The 13727-nt window shown below is 37.7% G+C and overlaps 1 protein-coding gene across 15 annotated transcripts in view; it reads left to right on the top strand.

Annotated features, from left to right (window-relative positions):
* The first annotated feature begins 2376 nt into the window (after window positions 1–2376).
* LOC131538367 (uncharacterized) overlaps window positions 2377–13727 on the top strand; it is a 28719-nt gene continuing 17368 nt past the window's right edge. For 13 of the 15 annotated variants that reach the window (XR_009270560.1, XR_009270562.1, XR_009270561.1 and 10 more), the window contains exon 1: window positions 2428–2468. Coding sequence is in view for 2 of the 15 variants with exons in the window: in XM_058772213.1 (XP_058628196.1) it covers window positions 2402–2468; window positions 5426–7242 (1884 nt within the window). In the remaining 13 variants the exon portion in view is untranslated. Of the gene's footprint in view, window positions 2469–5425; window positions 7596–13727 lie in introns of those variants that run through there. The other 2 variants (XM_058772213.1, XM_058772214.1) reach the window with 2 other exon arrangements.

The raw sequence follows: 13727 nt of genomic DNA, 5'->3' as shown, positions 1-13727 counted from the left end.
GGGCGTAAAAGAACCAATGAACCGGTTCATTGAAACAAACTGTTCGAAAGAACCGGTTCACGGAAAAGAACCGGACTTCCCATCACTAAAGTGAAGTCATTGCGTTTCAATCGCTGGTCCCAGTATAGGTCATAATCCCGCCCTCTCGGACGTGAGACAAACTAAATAATTAAATTTCACGTAAAATATTTTTTTTTCAAAGATGTTTTTTGTCTTTTTATGTAGATTTTATCACGCCGATGTAAGTTCAAGTGTTTTTTTTTTTTTTTTATAAGTTTGGTTTTAGTTAGTTAAGTGATGTTATAAAAACGGGAGTGTGACGTCATGATTGACAGCTGAGACTGACAGCTTCTCTGAGTGAAATGAGGCGCCAACTGACTTTTTCGGGATCTTCAGGAAGAGATTGCAGTTGTATTTACCTTATTTTAACACAAACCTCTTATACGGCAATCAGCAGACAAAAGTTGGAGCAGTACAGGCTCATTTAAAAAGGGTCAGGGGTCTGTACTTGCGATCGACTCAGCGGGAGTGAGGGCGGGACGCGGCTCCACTTTGCTCTCTACTGCGCAGACTCTGGTCTCACATTAGCGCAATATGGCCGCGCCTTAATGGGACAATGGCGGCTTCACTTTTCTTCAATGGAAGGTGCGTTGTCCATCTTTTTTTTACAGTCTATGATATCTCGTGTGGTTTACAACATCCGCTGCTCAATATGCAGAATTAAATTAAGATAAATAACTTGATTCTTCACCAGAAACACAAAATATCCATAATGCTTACAAGAATACATCTGAAATAATTAGAGGTACAATTAGCATCAAGCTACATTGAAAATGTAATTATTAACGTTTTTGCTCAAAACCCACTTTAATTCATATTTCATGTGTAGAAAAATGTTTTTTTCTTTTTTTTTATATGCGGAAGGGCAAAAGATATGATTACATGATTGACAGGTCTAGAGTGATCGAGCTCTGACTCATAAACACTCGCGCTCGTAGAAGATAATGGACGGTGCTCTTCAGATCACATAATTCAGTGGAGAATTAATAGAAATGGTATTCTGTATAAAGAACATGTGAGAATAGTCTGTTCTTAAATACCAACAATAACCAGAACTCAGCATTCACTCTCTTCTCTCTTGCGGAAAAAGTCCTCTACTTCAGGATATGAACAAATTGTTGACTCGGACCAGCCATACAGAGCTGCTGCTGAACATTACACGATTTAGTAACACAATTTACGCACCGCCGTCACCTCCCTGTTTTCATGTGTGTGCTACATCGATCGATTTATTAATTAAATTAATTAAATTATGATTGGATTTTGTTTGCAATAAGCACTTACCTAAAACTAACAGAAGTTTTGTGCCTCTAACAAGTGCTTTCAACCTTCTTTTTGATCTGAATGGTATGCATTGTCAAATTACGAGGTTTGCCACAGATTTGTCCCACCGCCTAGAACGCAACTGAATGCTTCTTCAAGCGTGAAAAAACCCCGCGGAAAACTAATTTTAATTAAGAAATTACAGAATCTTTACGTACATACTTACAGCTGGTCTATTCGCACCGGATTAGTATTACCTGAGGTAATTCTTCCGGACCTTTTTACAGAAGGTAAAAGTCGCCGTAATCTTTACTGAAATCGTCCGTAATGATTACTGAGATGGCACATTCGGACGGGACTAAAATCACTGAGAAGCTCTGGTAAAAATTACTTTACCCCACCTCTCCATGTAAAACTAATCCTGTCCGAATAGGGCTTAAGACTTCGCACTGATCCTAGCATGCTTAGTGGTTAAATAGTCTGAGAAATGCAGGACAGGCGTGAGTGCAATCTGTCCAGTTATGTGGGTTCTTGCAAATGTAGTCCCGAATCTAAAACTCGGGCGAGGGGGACCTCTGGTGGCCACTGACAGGATTTTCAGTGGTGATATTCATGATACTGATGGCCAGAGCTGAAAAACCCTCTTCTTGCTGAATCTAGTTGCAGTGGTCTATTGGCATTACAATTGCCAAGTGATATTAAAAGATAATGTACTATATCTTTTTTATTATTATTAAATGTTTGAGAGCAAATCTTACATATTATAATGTCATAGACATAGTTGGGAACTACTATCTGGGAATCTATTCAGAACCACAGTTCCATTATTTATTTTATAATACCTGAATTATTAAGAAATAACTTATGTTAATGAATGATGTCATGCGAAAGAATGATGTCAAAGTGTGGATTGACTTGACAAAGTTTAACATTTATTAACAGATTAATTTGTAATAAGTCTGACATTGATGTTCTCTAGTGGTCTGCCTGGTTCTTATAAAGCCATACAGTTACTGGAATAAAAAAATGAAAGTGAAACTGTCAAAGTCCACCCCAGCCCCAGCAGCTATAAAATCCAATGCAGAGGCTTTTTGCAGCTACAGATGACGAGCAGATTCAAGAGGAAACCGAAATAACAGATAACAGTAAGTATTTCTTGCCTTCACTTCACCTTAGATACTCCGAATATAAACTTTTCCTATTTTAAATTTTTTATTACATTCAATATGGATAACACTCATCTTTGTTTTGGCTGCTATGCTTGCCAGTCCTTGAATTAGGGATTTAGGATAAAAAAAATAAATAAAAAATGTAAATTACTCTAACTGAAAAATAAATCCTGTATTTGCTAGTGTAACAGAAATAGATTTTTCTACTCTTGCAAGTAGTTTTGCAAAGCGGTTATGTCTTGTTATGTCTTACATTTGTTGCAGATATAACCTTGGGCTTCAGTATTTTTTTTATCATGAAACAACCACTTTCTCAGCAGTAGGATTTATCATTTGATATCCTTGCCAACAAATGCCAACAAATATTTTTTTTTTTATGTGTGTGTGTCTTACTTTTGGATTTATTTAAATGAGTAATATAATACATTTTAGTATAGCAAGTGCAGGAAGTCACAAAGTCTAATGTCATAAAATAAATAAATAAATAAGTCCAGACACCAACAACCTAGAAGGGTTATTTATTTAAATACTTAACTAGTTAACTACAAAATAAATAAGCTAATTATTAATGGTAAAACAATTAAAAAATCTGGTAACACTTTACAATACTGTTCTGTCATAAATGAATAACCACAGGAAAAAATAACTAATGCACTATTAACATTTTAGTAACTACTATAAACTAACAAGAAACTCTAAGTCAGATCACTAAGTAATAGCACTCAGTTGAAAGTGGAACTTCCGAAGAACTACTATATGCAGGTTCATAATTAATGTGAACAATGCAAAATGTATAATTAATTCTAAAGTGAAGATCATGGTACCCCACTAGTAATGACTCGAGTATTATAAAATCCATCAGAAGGAATTACAAATTATTTGGATCAGTATTCTAAAGTGAAGAACATGGTAACCTACTAATAATGACTCAAGTGTTACCAAATCCATTGGAAGTATTACTATCCAGAACCTTACAAAAAACTCAAAATTTTACAATGACTTGAGTCATTACTAGTGGGTTGCCATGATCTTCATTTTAGAATTAATTATACATTTTGCATAATTCACATTAATTATAAACCTGTATATAGTAGTTATTAGTAGTTCTCTTGAAGATATGAAAAAATAGTAGTTACTGATTAGCTAATAGTGAACTACAACTTTCAACTGAGTGCTATTCATTAATCAGAGTTTCTTGTCAGTTAATAGTAGTTACTAGAATGTTAATAGTGTATTAATCATTTGTTCCTGTGTAGTTTTTCATTAATGGCAGAACAGTATTCTAAAGTGTTACCAAATAATTAATTAAATATTTTAAAGTTTTATTTTTAACCGTAGAAGCTGCTGAATAAATTCAGCTAACACAGACTTGTTGCTGATGTAGTTTTGTTACTCTGAATCACTTAATGCACAGGTCTGTTTTGACATCATCTTGTCAGATGTTTTGTTCCGTCTGTCGCTAGTTATCACTGTCAATCATAGCAATGACTCGCGGAACAATTTAGCAGACTCCCTCGCATAATTATTGACACTCGTGTCATTCCTGAAACAGTAAATGTGAACCGAGCAAAATGCGCTTCCCTTATAGCACAACTGATTTTGACAGCTGACCAGAAATGACTGAGATGGCTTAATCTAAAACCAGGAAGTAACCATGCATATAGTCCATTAAGGTTAAACAAGTGCACAACTTTTCCTAATGGGGATTGAAGGTATGCTACGGAAGCCCAGAAACACACTATTAAAAATACAATTCAGTGTGGGGAAAAAATATATAGTGTCTTAGATCCTTCCTGAGCCTAAATCTGAAGACTTTTTCTCTCTCCTTGAAAAACTCTCTCCTCTCTCTGCAAAACTTTTTTCTCTCTTCAAAACTTTTTTTTCTCTCTGAGAGCAACACGTGCTAAAAAAATTATGGCTAGCTAACATTAGCATGCAGTATCAACATATAAGTACACATGAAATCTAATGCTTGAAATGCTTTAAACCTTGAATAACAAATTTACGTGAAGGACTTGCATATCATAATAAAGACAAAATTATGTTACACATGATTCATATGACATATAATTGGTTGACATAAAGCTGGAGTTGTTTTTAGTTGTAAATTATAAACGTGCGCTACAGTTGTGGCGCCTCTCACTGAGAAAAACAGGGGAAACATGCAAATTATTACAGTATGAAGTCCTGGGTGTACATCTGGTAATGATAAACTTGCTGTAAGTAATATAAAATAAGAAGCAGTGTTGCCAAGTGGGCTACTTTAACACTGTTGCCGCAGGTTGTTTTTCATGTCTGCAGGTTGAAGCGACCCCAGTAACAATATTTAACCCCTGTAATGCTAATTTTACCAGGGGAATCCCACCAAAAAGCAAGATTTTTACCCCCCCCCGTTTTGGACACCAGTAATGCTTTTTTTCCCCCTCTCTAAGGCACATTTATAAAAATGACTTAAATGTCCTAATTGAACTATGGCCTAATCCTGGCTTAGGCTAAGCCCTGCCTGTGAAACTGCTATATTAATGATTTAATTAATTGATTATGTACATTTTAGTGATATTGCACACGGTGTCAGACTTTGTCTCTGTGTCTTGTTTCCCCTCCTCTCATGCCCTTATTTGGTGTTCCTGTTCCTGTCCTTGTTTAATGTCATCATCAGTTAATTAGTCCCCAGCTGTGTGTTATTAATTATCTAGTTTTCCCCAGTGTTTATAAGCCCTGTGTTTCCCTGCCTCAGTGTCCAGTCTTAAACGTCATTCTAAATGTCAATCTGTTTGTCTACCCCCGAGTTCCATGTTCAATAAAAGGACTATTGAATATTCTCCTCGTCTCCTTGCCCAAGCCGAAGTGTGACACACGATTGTACTCACCTCATTTCTATACTGTATTTATAAATACTGTATTATTAATAATTTTCTATACTGTATTTCCAGCAGAGGTGGAAAGAGGTCAGAGAAAGACAATTAGACTCTGCCAGTCTACTGTTAGCAACAATAAAAAAGCATCAAGAGAAAGCACAAGCAGCAAAACAATGGGAAAAGTTCACAGCAGTGAAAAGAAATTCAGTGTTGCGTGTAATATAAAGAAAAGCTGGAGCAGTAAAATAGAAGATGGAAGCAATGAAAACCTACCAATATTTAAACTCCAGCTGAAGGAAACATGGAAGAACAGTGATGGATTCTGCAGAAGATGCACATTTGGGAAAGAAAATGCAAAACCGAACAAGACCATTATGATGATCGGAGCCACAGGTTCAGGAAAAACCACTCTAATCAACAGCATGATCAACTACATTCTGGGAGTGCAATGGATAGACGACTTCCGGTTTGTGCTGATAGATGAAAGGAAGCAGAAATCCCAGGCTGAAAGTCAGACATCAGAGATCACAGCATATCAAATCAATCACATGGATGGTTTCCACACTGAATATTCTCTGACTATTGTGGACACACCAGGCTTCGGTGACACCAGAGGAATTTCACATGACCAGAAAATCACAAAACAGATTCAGGAGTTCTTTTCTGCCCGAGGAGGGATCGACTGCATTGATGCCGTGTGTTTTGTAGTACAGGCTTCACTTGCACGTCTAACACACACACAGAAATACATCTTTGACTCCATTCTTTCCATATTTGGGAAGGATATCGCTGAAAACATCCTTGTAATGGTCACCTTTGCAGACGGGAAAACACCTCCTGTTCTCGAGGCCATCAAAGTCTCTGAGGTGCCCTGTTCTACCAACGAGTCTGGAGAACCACTTCACTTCAAGTTCAACAACTCTGCTGTGTTTGCTACCAATAATAAATCTGCAGAGGATGATGACTCTGATTGTGAAAACTTTGATCAAATGTTCTGGAATTTAGGATTTTCTAGCATGAAGAAATTCTTCACATCCCTCAACAAGATGACAACCAAGAGCTTGTCTCTGACACAGGAGGTCCTAAAAGAGCGGCAACATCTGGAAGTGCATGTGGAAGGCCTCCAGCCCCAAATCAATGCTGGTCTGACAAAACTGGATGAAATCAAGAAAACAAGAGCTGCTCTGCAGCAGCACAAGGCTGAAATGGATGCAAACAAGAATTTTGAATTTGAAATACAATCAATTGTCCCAAAACAGATTGAAAACAAAACAGGCTACTTTTTGACCAACTGCCAGAAGTGTCACTTCACATGTCATGATAAATGCACTATTCCAAACGACAAAGATAAACATGGTTGCGTGGCCATGAAAGATGGAAAGTGTACAGTCTGTGCAGGAAAGTGTGCTTGGAATGTGCACTTTAATCAACAATACAAATGGACTTACGTCACAGAAAAGAGACAGGGAACCTATCAGGATTTAAAGAAGAGATTTGAGGCTGCACATGGACAGGTCATGTCAAAAGAAAAGATCTTTGAAGAACTTGAAAATGAGCTTAGGGTTTTTCAGGGTATTGTCGCTGGATTAATTGAAAAATCTCAAAAGTCCTTGGAGCGGCTGCAGGATATAGCTCTCAAGCCCAATCCTCTTTCCACCCCTGACTACATTGATCTGATGATTGAGTCTGAGAAACATGAAGCCAAGCCTGGATTTCAAGATCGCATTCAGTCTTTAATGGAAGTAAGGGAGAAGGCAGAGATCATCATTAAGGTTTCTACAGGAGAAGCACTTCCAGAGGATTGGAGAGCATATACATCCCAGAAAGATGAAACTTTTGATCAAAGCACCTTCTGCAGGATGCAGGAAGGTTTAAAGAAATGGTTCAAATGAAAGAAACAAGTGTTACATTTTAAATGACAATGTCAGCATATTTAAAAGTAACAGCTTAGAGCTCTTACCCTTTATCTTTAATTTCTATAGACTTTACATTTTATTTTGTGGTAAGATGATCTATATGCATTTTTATGACACAATAAGGCATATGGTTTTCATCCCCATTCCATGATAAATATTATTTTTCCCAACAGCTTGTCTTATGGAAAAAAAGGAAAATTGCATATAAAACTAATGAATATTATACAAGTATTGAATAAACTGAATATATATTATAAATGACCAGATAATATGAGAATACCATGGCTTTTGTGTGATTAGGGCTTTAAAAAAATAAAGCTTTTAAAGAAGTTGTTGATATTCTTGGCCAGCAAAATTCTTGGCTGTGCCTAAACATTTCGGTGGCAGCCTCAACATGTATTGTCTTCTCCAGTCTGGCAAACACAGAGATTGAGAAACCTTTTGAGTTACTGTACTGTGTAAAAAAAAAAAAAAAAAAAAAAAAAATTAAGTGGTCTCAACGAATTACTGTTTAGTAACTAGTTCCACAGATTTTTTACGTTCACTCAATTTCTCTACAAATTGTAACTTGAATTGTTATTTGTTAGTTATCCCAAACTGACTGCAACTTTAAAAAGTATGTTTGCTCAACTTGTTTTATAGTTCATTCAACTAAAATGTTTTAATCAGGATTTATTACTTACCCATCATAATTAGAAATTGCTGTGGAACTAGTTACTAAATTGTATACTGAGGGTAACAAAATGAACTGTTGTCTGTCAGATACATATTAAACAAATTAAAACACATTAGCCTTTATTGTATAATCTGCATTTATAGACCCTTTTTCTGTTCGTAAACATTGTGATGTTTTTTCTGTGGGCGGAGCTTAGGTGGAGGCAGAAAGATTCCACTGACCGCTTATAAATATATATACTGTAAAATTAAAAGACATTTCTTTTAAATGTATAGTACAGTAATGAGGCAGAAACATGCTAGATAAGACGAACAAGAAAAGCTATTAATAATCTTTCATTGAGCAAAAGTATTATGAGACGAAAGGCTCCTATACAGAGCGGCACAAAGCGCTTATGCGCATCCCGTGCAGAATGATGTACTTGAAACAACACGGAGTCACAGCGCTCCGCAAGTCCGTAAAGTAAATAAAATAACTAATATAAGTAACTAATAAAGTCATTATTTTTGTTTTCTTTGCGTACAAAAAGTATTCTCATAGCTTCTTAAAATTACTGTTGAATCACTGATGACACATGGACTATTTTACCGATGTCCTTACTACATTTCTGGGTCACACTTTATATTAGGTGACCTTAACTACTATGTACTTACACCTAAGAATAAGTGCAATGTACTTTTTGTGTTCATACTGTATTGCAAAACACTTTTGCTGCTATTGAGGTGGGATATGGGTGAGGTTAGGGACAGGTTTGGTGGTATGGGTAGGTTTAAGGGTGGGTTAAGGTGTAAGGGATGGGTCAAGTTAAGTTAAGTTAAGTCGTGACGTATTGTCAAGTATGGTGACCCATACTCGAAATGGTGCTCTGCATTTAACCCATCCAAGTGCACACACACAGCAGTGAGTAGTGAACACACACACACACACACAGTGAACACACACCCGGAGCAGTGGGCAGCCTTGCTCCAGCGCCCGGGGAGCAATTAGGGGTTCGGTGCCTTGCTCAAGGGCACCTTAGTCATGGTATCGAAGGTGGAGAGAGTGCTGTTCATTCACAATCCCCACCTTCAATTCCTACCGGCACGAGAATCGAACAAGCAACCTTCAGGTTACAAGCCCGACTCCCTAACCATTAGGCCCAACAGTGTAATTATCAATGTAATTACAGAAATTTGTATTATGTTATCAAGTTGTATCATTTAATTTGAAAAATTGAAAAATTAGTTAGGCTGCTAAAGACTACTAAAAGATTTTGTAAAGACACATACCTGTGCTGACTTTCCTTCCATGGACTTTCCTTCTGCTACCTGCCCACCAAAGAGAAGATTTAAAAATGATGTATTAGTTTAAACAAAATAATTCCAGTCACAGGTTACAATTAACAAGCTATACAGTACTACTTGACAAATGTTTCAGCATTCAGTTATTTACATGAGTTTAGAGATAAACATAAATTAAATACGACATGCATATACAGTATATATATTTTGTATATTCTGACAGAAAAGCTAATACAAAGGCCCTCGACTGAAGTTCAAGTTCACTCGTGGTTCTTACATTCTTACATTCTCTACTCGATTGCAACTTTGTTTTCAATGCGGTGTCTACCGTTACAAAAGTTACAAAAGTTCGCACTGGACAACTGATGTTGAAAAAAAAATAACGTCTCTAAAAACAGGGGCACGTTCAGCTCAGACGTGCTCAAACGTCCAACGTTTTGCTACGGTTTCCAGGTTGAACGGCAACAGAGGCTGTTTCTCAATTCCAAGAACGCAGAGAATGGACTTGCGAGGCTTCCTAGGAAGAACGAACTCTGAAGGACGCGAGGACACAGAACAGCATCCTTGTGAGAATTGAGATGTACTGCGTTCTTCCTTAACTGACCGCATAGTCTCAGCATAAATCCCCTTCAGACCTGGCGTCCATTGGAATGGACATTATATTTCTGGGTCTAAACCAATGATGAAAAAAATCAGGTCTGAAATAAGCAGTGGCCAGTGAACAATAAACATAACATTACAAACAAATGTCATAACTTATTAAAACATTTCATACTATTATAGATATTATTTTCATGTAATTGTATATCATTTTATTTTACAGCGTTATATGTTTAACTATGACTATGTTAAGATTAATTTTAATATGCCAATAAAAATACTGCAGACTTTCTCCGGGTCTTACCACTTTATTCAAATTAAGCAAAACAAAACGATAAATGTTTACTTTCAAGAGCTGTCAAGTATTTGTGAGAGCGAGTTTAAAGCTTACAGGCTTCCGTACACCGGCCGCCCGCAGCGTCTTCTGGGATTTGTAACGGCTCGATTCTCTCAAGTCTGCACTCGATGCATCCTCGATATCAAGAACACATCCGGGAACTTGCATGCGTCCTTGTGTTCTTGAGAATTGGAACTGAACTTCGACGGTTGATGATGACCTAGAATGAGAACACAAGGACAAAAGGTCGCTGAAGAAAGCATATTGAGAAACAGCCAGGGTTTGAGATACGTTTTCTCAGAGCCGTTGAGAAACAGAGTCAGTAGCCCCTCACTCCAGAACAAAGATCCAGGGGGACAAAGAACAAAGAACGGGTCATTGTTTGCTGGGTAAGATACACAATGTATGCAGTACACTGATAATTGTGCGTGCATCGATTAATCATTTTGAGTCTAATATCATCCCATATTTTTAACTTGCTAATCAGTTTGATGACATTTCTTGACTCTAAAATTTGCTGATGAGACACATCAAAGCGAGGGCAACCGGAATGCCCACTGGATACTGTAGGTGGAAATGGTATGTTACACCATTCTTGAACGCAGTGTCGATTTAAGGTTGTAAGGATGGCACAGAAACATGAATAGAGTTTCTCTTCTCCACTATACACTAGTTGCTTCTGACTGATCAATTCTTGAAAGAATATAAAAGAAACTGTCCTTGTGTGATCTCAGTAGTTCCCAACGTAACCTTTCCAATGATATGCTGTTTGATCCCGATCTAGAACTAGTCTCATTCTGAATGCTTTGCACGCAACTTGAAGCAGAATTTAGAAAGAAAATTGCAACATCATTGCATCCTCTTATCCCTACAACCAAAACAAGAATGATGAAAAGCCAAAACATTATCAGAACAGTATTTGGAACACACAAGTATTACGTTAGTGAAGACAGTGATGTGACGAGTTTGATAGTGTGTGCGCGAGTAAACTTAGAAATATGTCTCGAATGGCCTCTCTTATCTGTCTCAGCCACCCTAAAGCCAAACCCACGACAGTTACTATCTCAGGCTGTCACATTGCCACAGTTTCAGTATTCAGTCAAATTCTGTGTTGCTCGATTCCAATTTCTGTACCAAAGCAAAACATAAAAACATGCTAATTGAACAACACACTATTTCATTACTTAAAGGTGCTGTATGTAGGATTGACACCTAGCGGTTAAACTAGATATTGCAGTCCAAATTCAAAATATTGGAGAGAGTTTTTTTCACCCGGCCCCTCCTCCTCAGACTTGACGCACACGCAGGTTGCCAGATTAACGACACCAACAGGAACGAGTGCACATGACGATGAATGAAATTAAATACACTGTATTTTCCGCCAACTGGCAACCCGGGGTGCCAAAATACAATCGGGTAAACTGGCAGTGGGCGGGTTTCACAAACCATAACAAACACAGACATTCCGGGCGAATAACTGACTGTAGCATTGTTTTTCAGATAAACAAGTATGTTAACTTAGCATGTTTCTTGTATATCTGCAAACATATTATGGTATTTTTATGCTTTAGTAGAGTCAAAATCCAACATACAGCACCTTTAATTTCCCTGCCACTCCGACTCTACAGCATGATTTCACCATCCAACTAGGTACTTCTACAATTACCCCATCAACTTCGGTCAGAAATCTTGGTGTAATCTTTGATGACCAGCTGACCTTCAAAAAGCACATTGCAAAGACTGCTCGATCTTGCAGGTTTGCACTACACTTCTTGTCCAGGCCCTTGTCATTTCTAGGCTGGACTACTGCAATGCTCTTCTGGCTGGACTTCCATCAAACACAGTCAAACCTCTACAAATGATTCAGAATGCAGCGGCACGACTGATCTTCAACGAGCCCAAAAGAGCCCATGTCACACCTCTCTTCATCTCCTTGCACTGGCTACCAGTTGCAGCTCGCATCAAGTTCAAGTCATTGATGCTTGCATATAGAACAACCACAGGCTCAGCACCCGCCTACTTCCACTCACTATTACAAATCTACATCCCCTCCAGAAGTCTGTGATCTGCTAGTGAGCGACGCCTCGTGGTACCATCACAAAGAGGCTCAAAATCACTCTCCAGAACATTCTCGTTCACCATTCCTGGCTGGTGGAATGATCTTCTCTTTCGACACTACTTGACTTCATCCTAAACTTAATAAAAATTTTTTATCTTTTATCTTTAAACTTTATCTTTCTCTTTATTTATTCCTTCCCTTGCTAGCTTGTACTTATTTGAACAATGCCTGAGACTTGGTGTTGCGAGCACTTCCTCTGTCTGATTGCCTCTTCAAGATGAATCGCTTTATGTATTCCCCAATTGTAAGTCACTTTGGATAAAAGCGTCTGCAAAATGACTAAATATAAATGTAAGTTAAATATCAGTATAAATTTTGCAAAAAAGAAAAAAAGCCATTCTTATTGAAATAAAGCTTCAGTACAACTGGCTGACCATATGCGATAATTAATTATTGGTACCCTATAATATCATAATAAATGACAAACCTAAGCTTTTATATTACATTTGGATATTACTAAATATCGGAAGACAAATGTGAAAGTTCCTTTTTTGTCTTTCTGGCATAACTCTCAATGTATTAATTCACTATCAACTACTACTCTTTCATAGTAGTTGAAGCAATTTTCTAGCAGTTCTGACAATGTTCTTTGTAGTCTGCCAAGTGCAGTGACTCATTCAAACTGTTCTACCCTTTGAACTTTGTCTTCTTAAATGTAGTTTACAGGTGTTTCTCAAACGGAAGGCTGGATCCTACCGAGGCTGCATCCTTCCTAGTTCAGTCCTTCAGAGTCTTGTAGGCTAGACTCCTCATCGGCATATAAACGCTAGAATGAGACGCTCTAGTAAGTGCGCGTGGCTACGTCACATATGTTCCCGCCCTCACCGTCACGGCACAAAAACACTAATAAAACTTAGTTTTGGAAAAAAACCTTTGTATTACAAATCTTTATATTATTTGGCTTTCTATTAATGCAATACAATGAAAAACCGCCATCTATGATCTCCCTGTGGCATAAATTATTGGCAGTTTAGCGTTTAGTAAGTAATTTTTGTTTACACCAAAACAAAAGTTCTACTTCCCTTCATTCCGGACCGCCAGAGCGGTATCCTAAATTGCCTAGTGGAGTCTTTCTCTGGTGCTCGTCTCTTTGCCGAGTGTAAATATCAAAGTCGTCACCCCCGTGACCATGACGCTCAAGCGGACAGCCTATAAAGGCACGTCATTACGTCATGCCCGTTCTCTTTCCTATTCTCGTCTTGCGAAAAAACAGCTTAAGGTGAAGAGCGATCTTGAATTGTAAGTAACTTTGCACGCTCGTTGGCGAGCGCATTGGTTTTCGTGCTTCAGGATATACTGTTAAACGACTGGAGCGTAAGCAGTGTTAAGTGCTGCGTTTAGCCTTAATTGAGCGATCTTTGTTTATATTTCAGTTATTATTATTAGACGCGTTGACGAGCAGCGTTGGCGCGGCTGGTCATGCAGTAAATTTGGTTTGATAGATACTGT

Source organism: Onychostoma macrolepis, chromosome 04, assembly GCF_012432095.1.
Source record: "Onychostoma macrolepis isolate SWU-2019 chromosome 04, ASM1243209v1, whole genome shotgun sequence".
In the NCBI taxonomy this organism is placed as follows: domain Eukaryota; kingdom Metazoa; phylum Chordata; class Actinopteri; order Cypriniformes; family Cyprinidae; genus Onychostoma; species Onychostoma macrolepis.
This window is presented reverse-complemented; position numbering and strand designations above follow the sequence as displayed.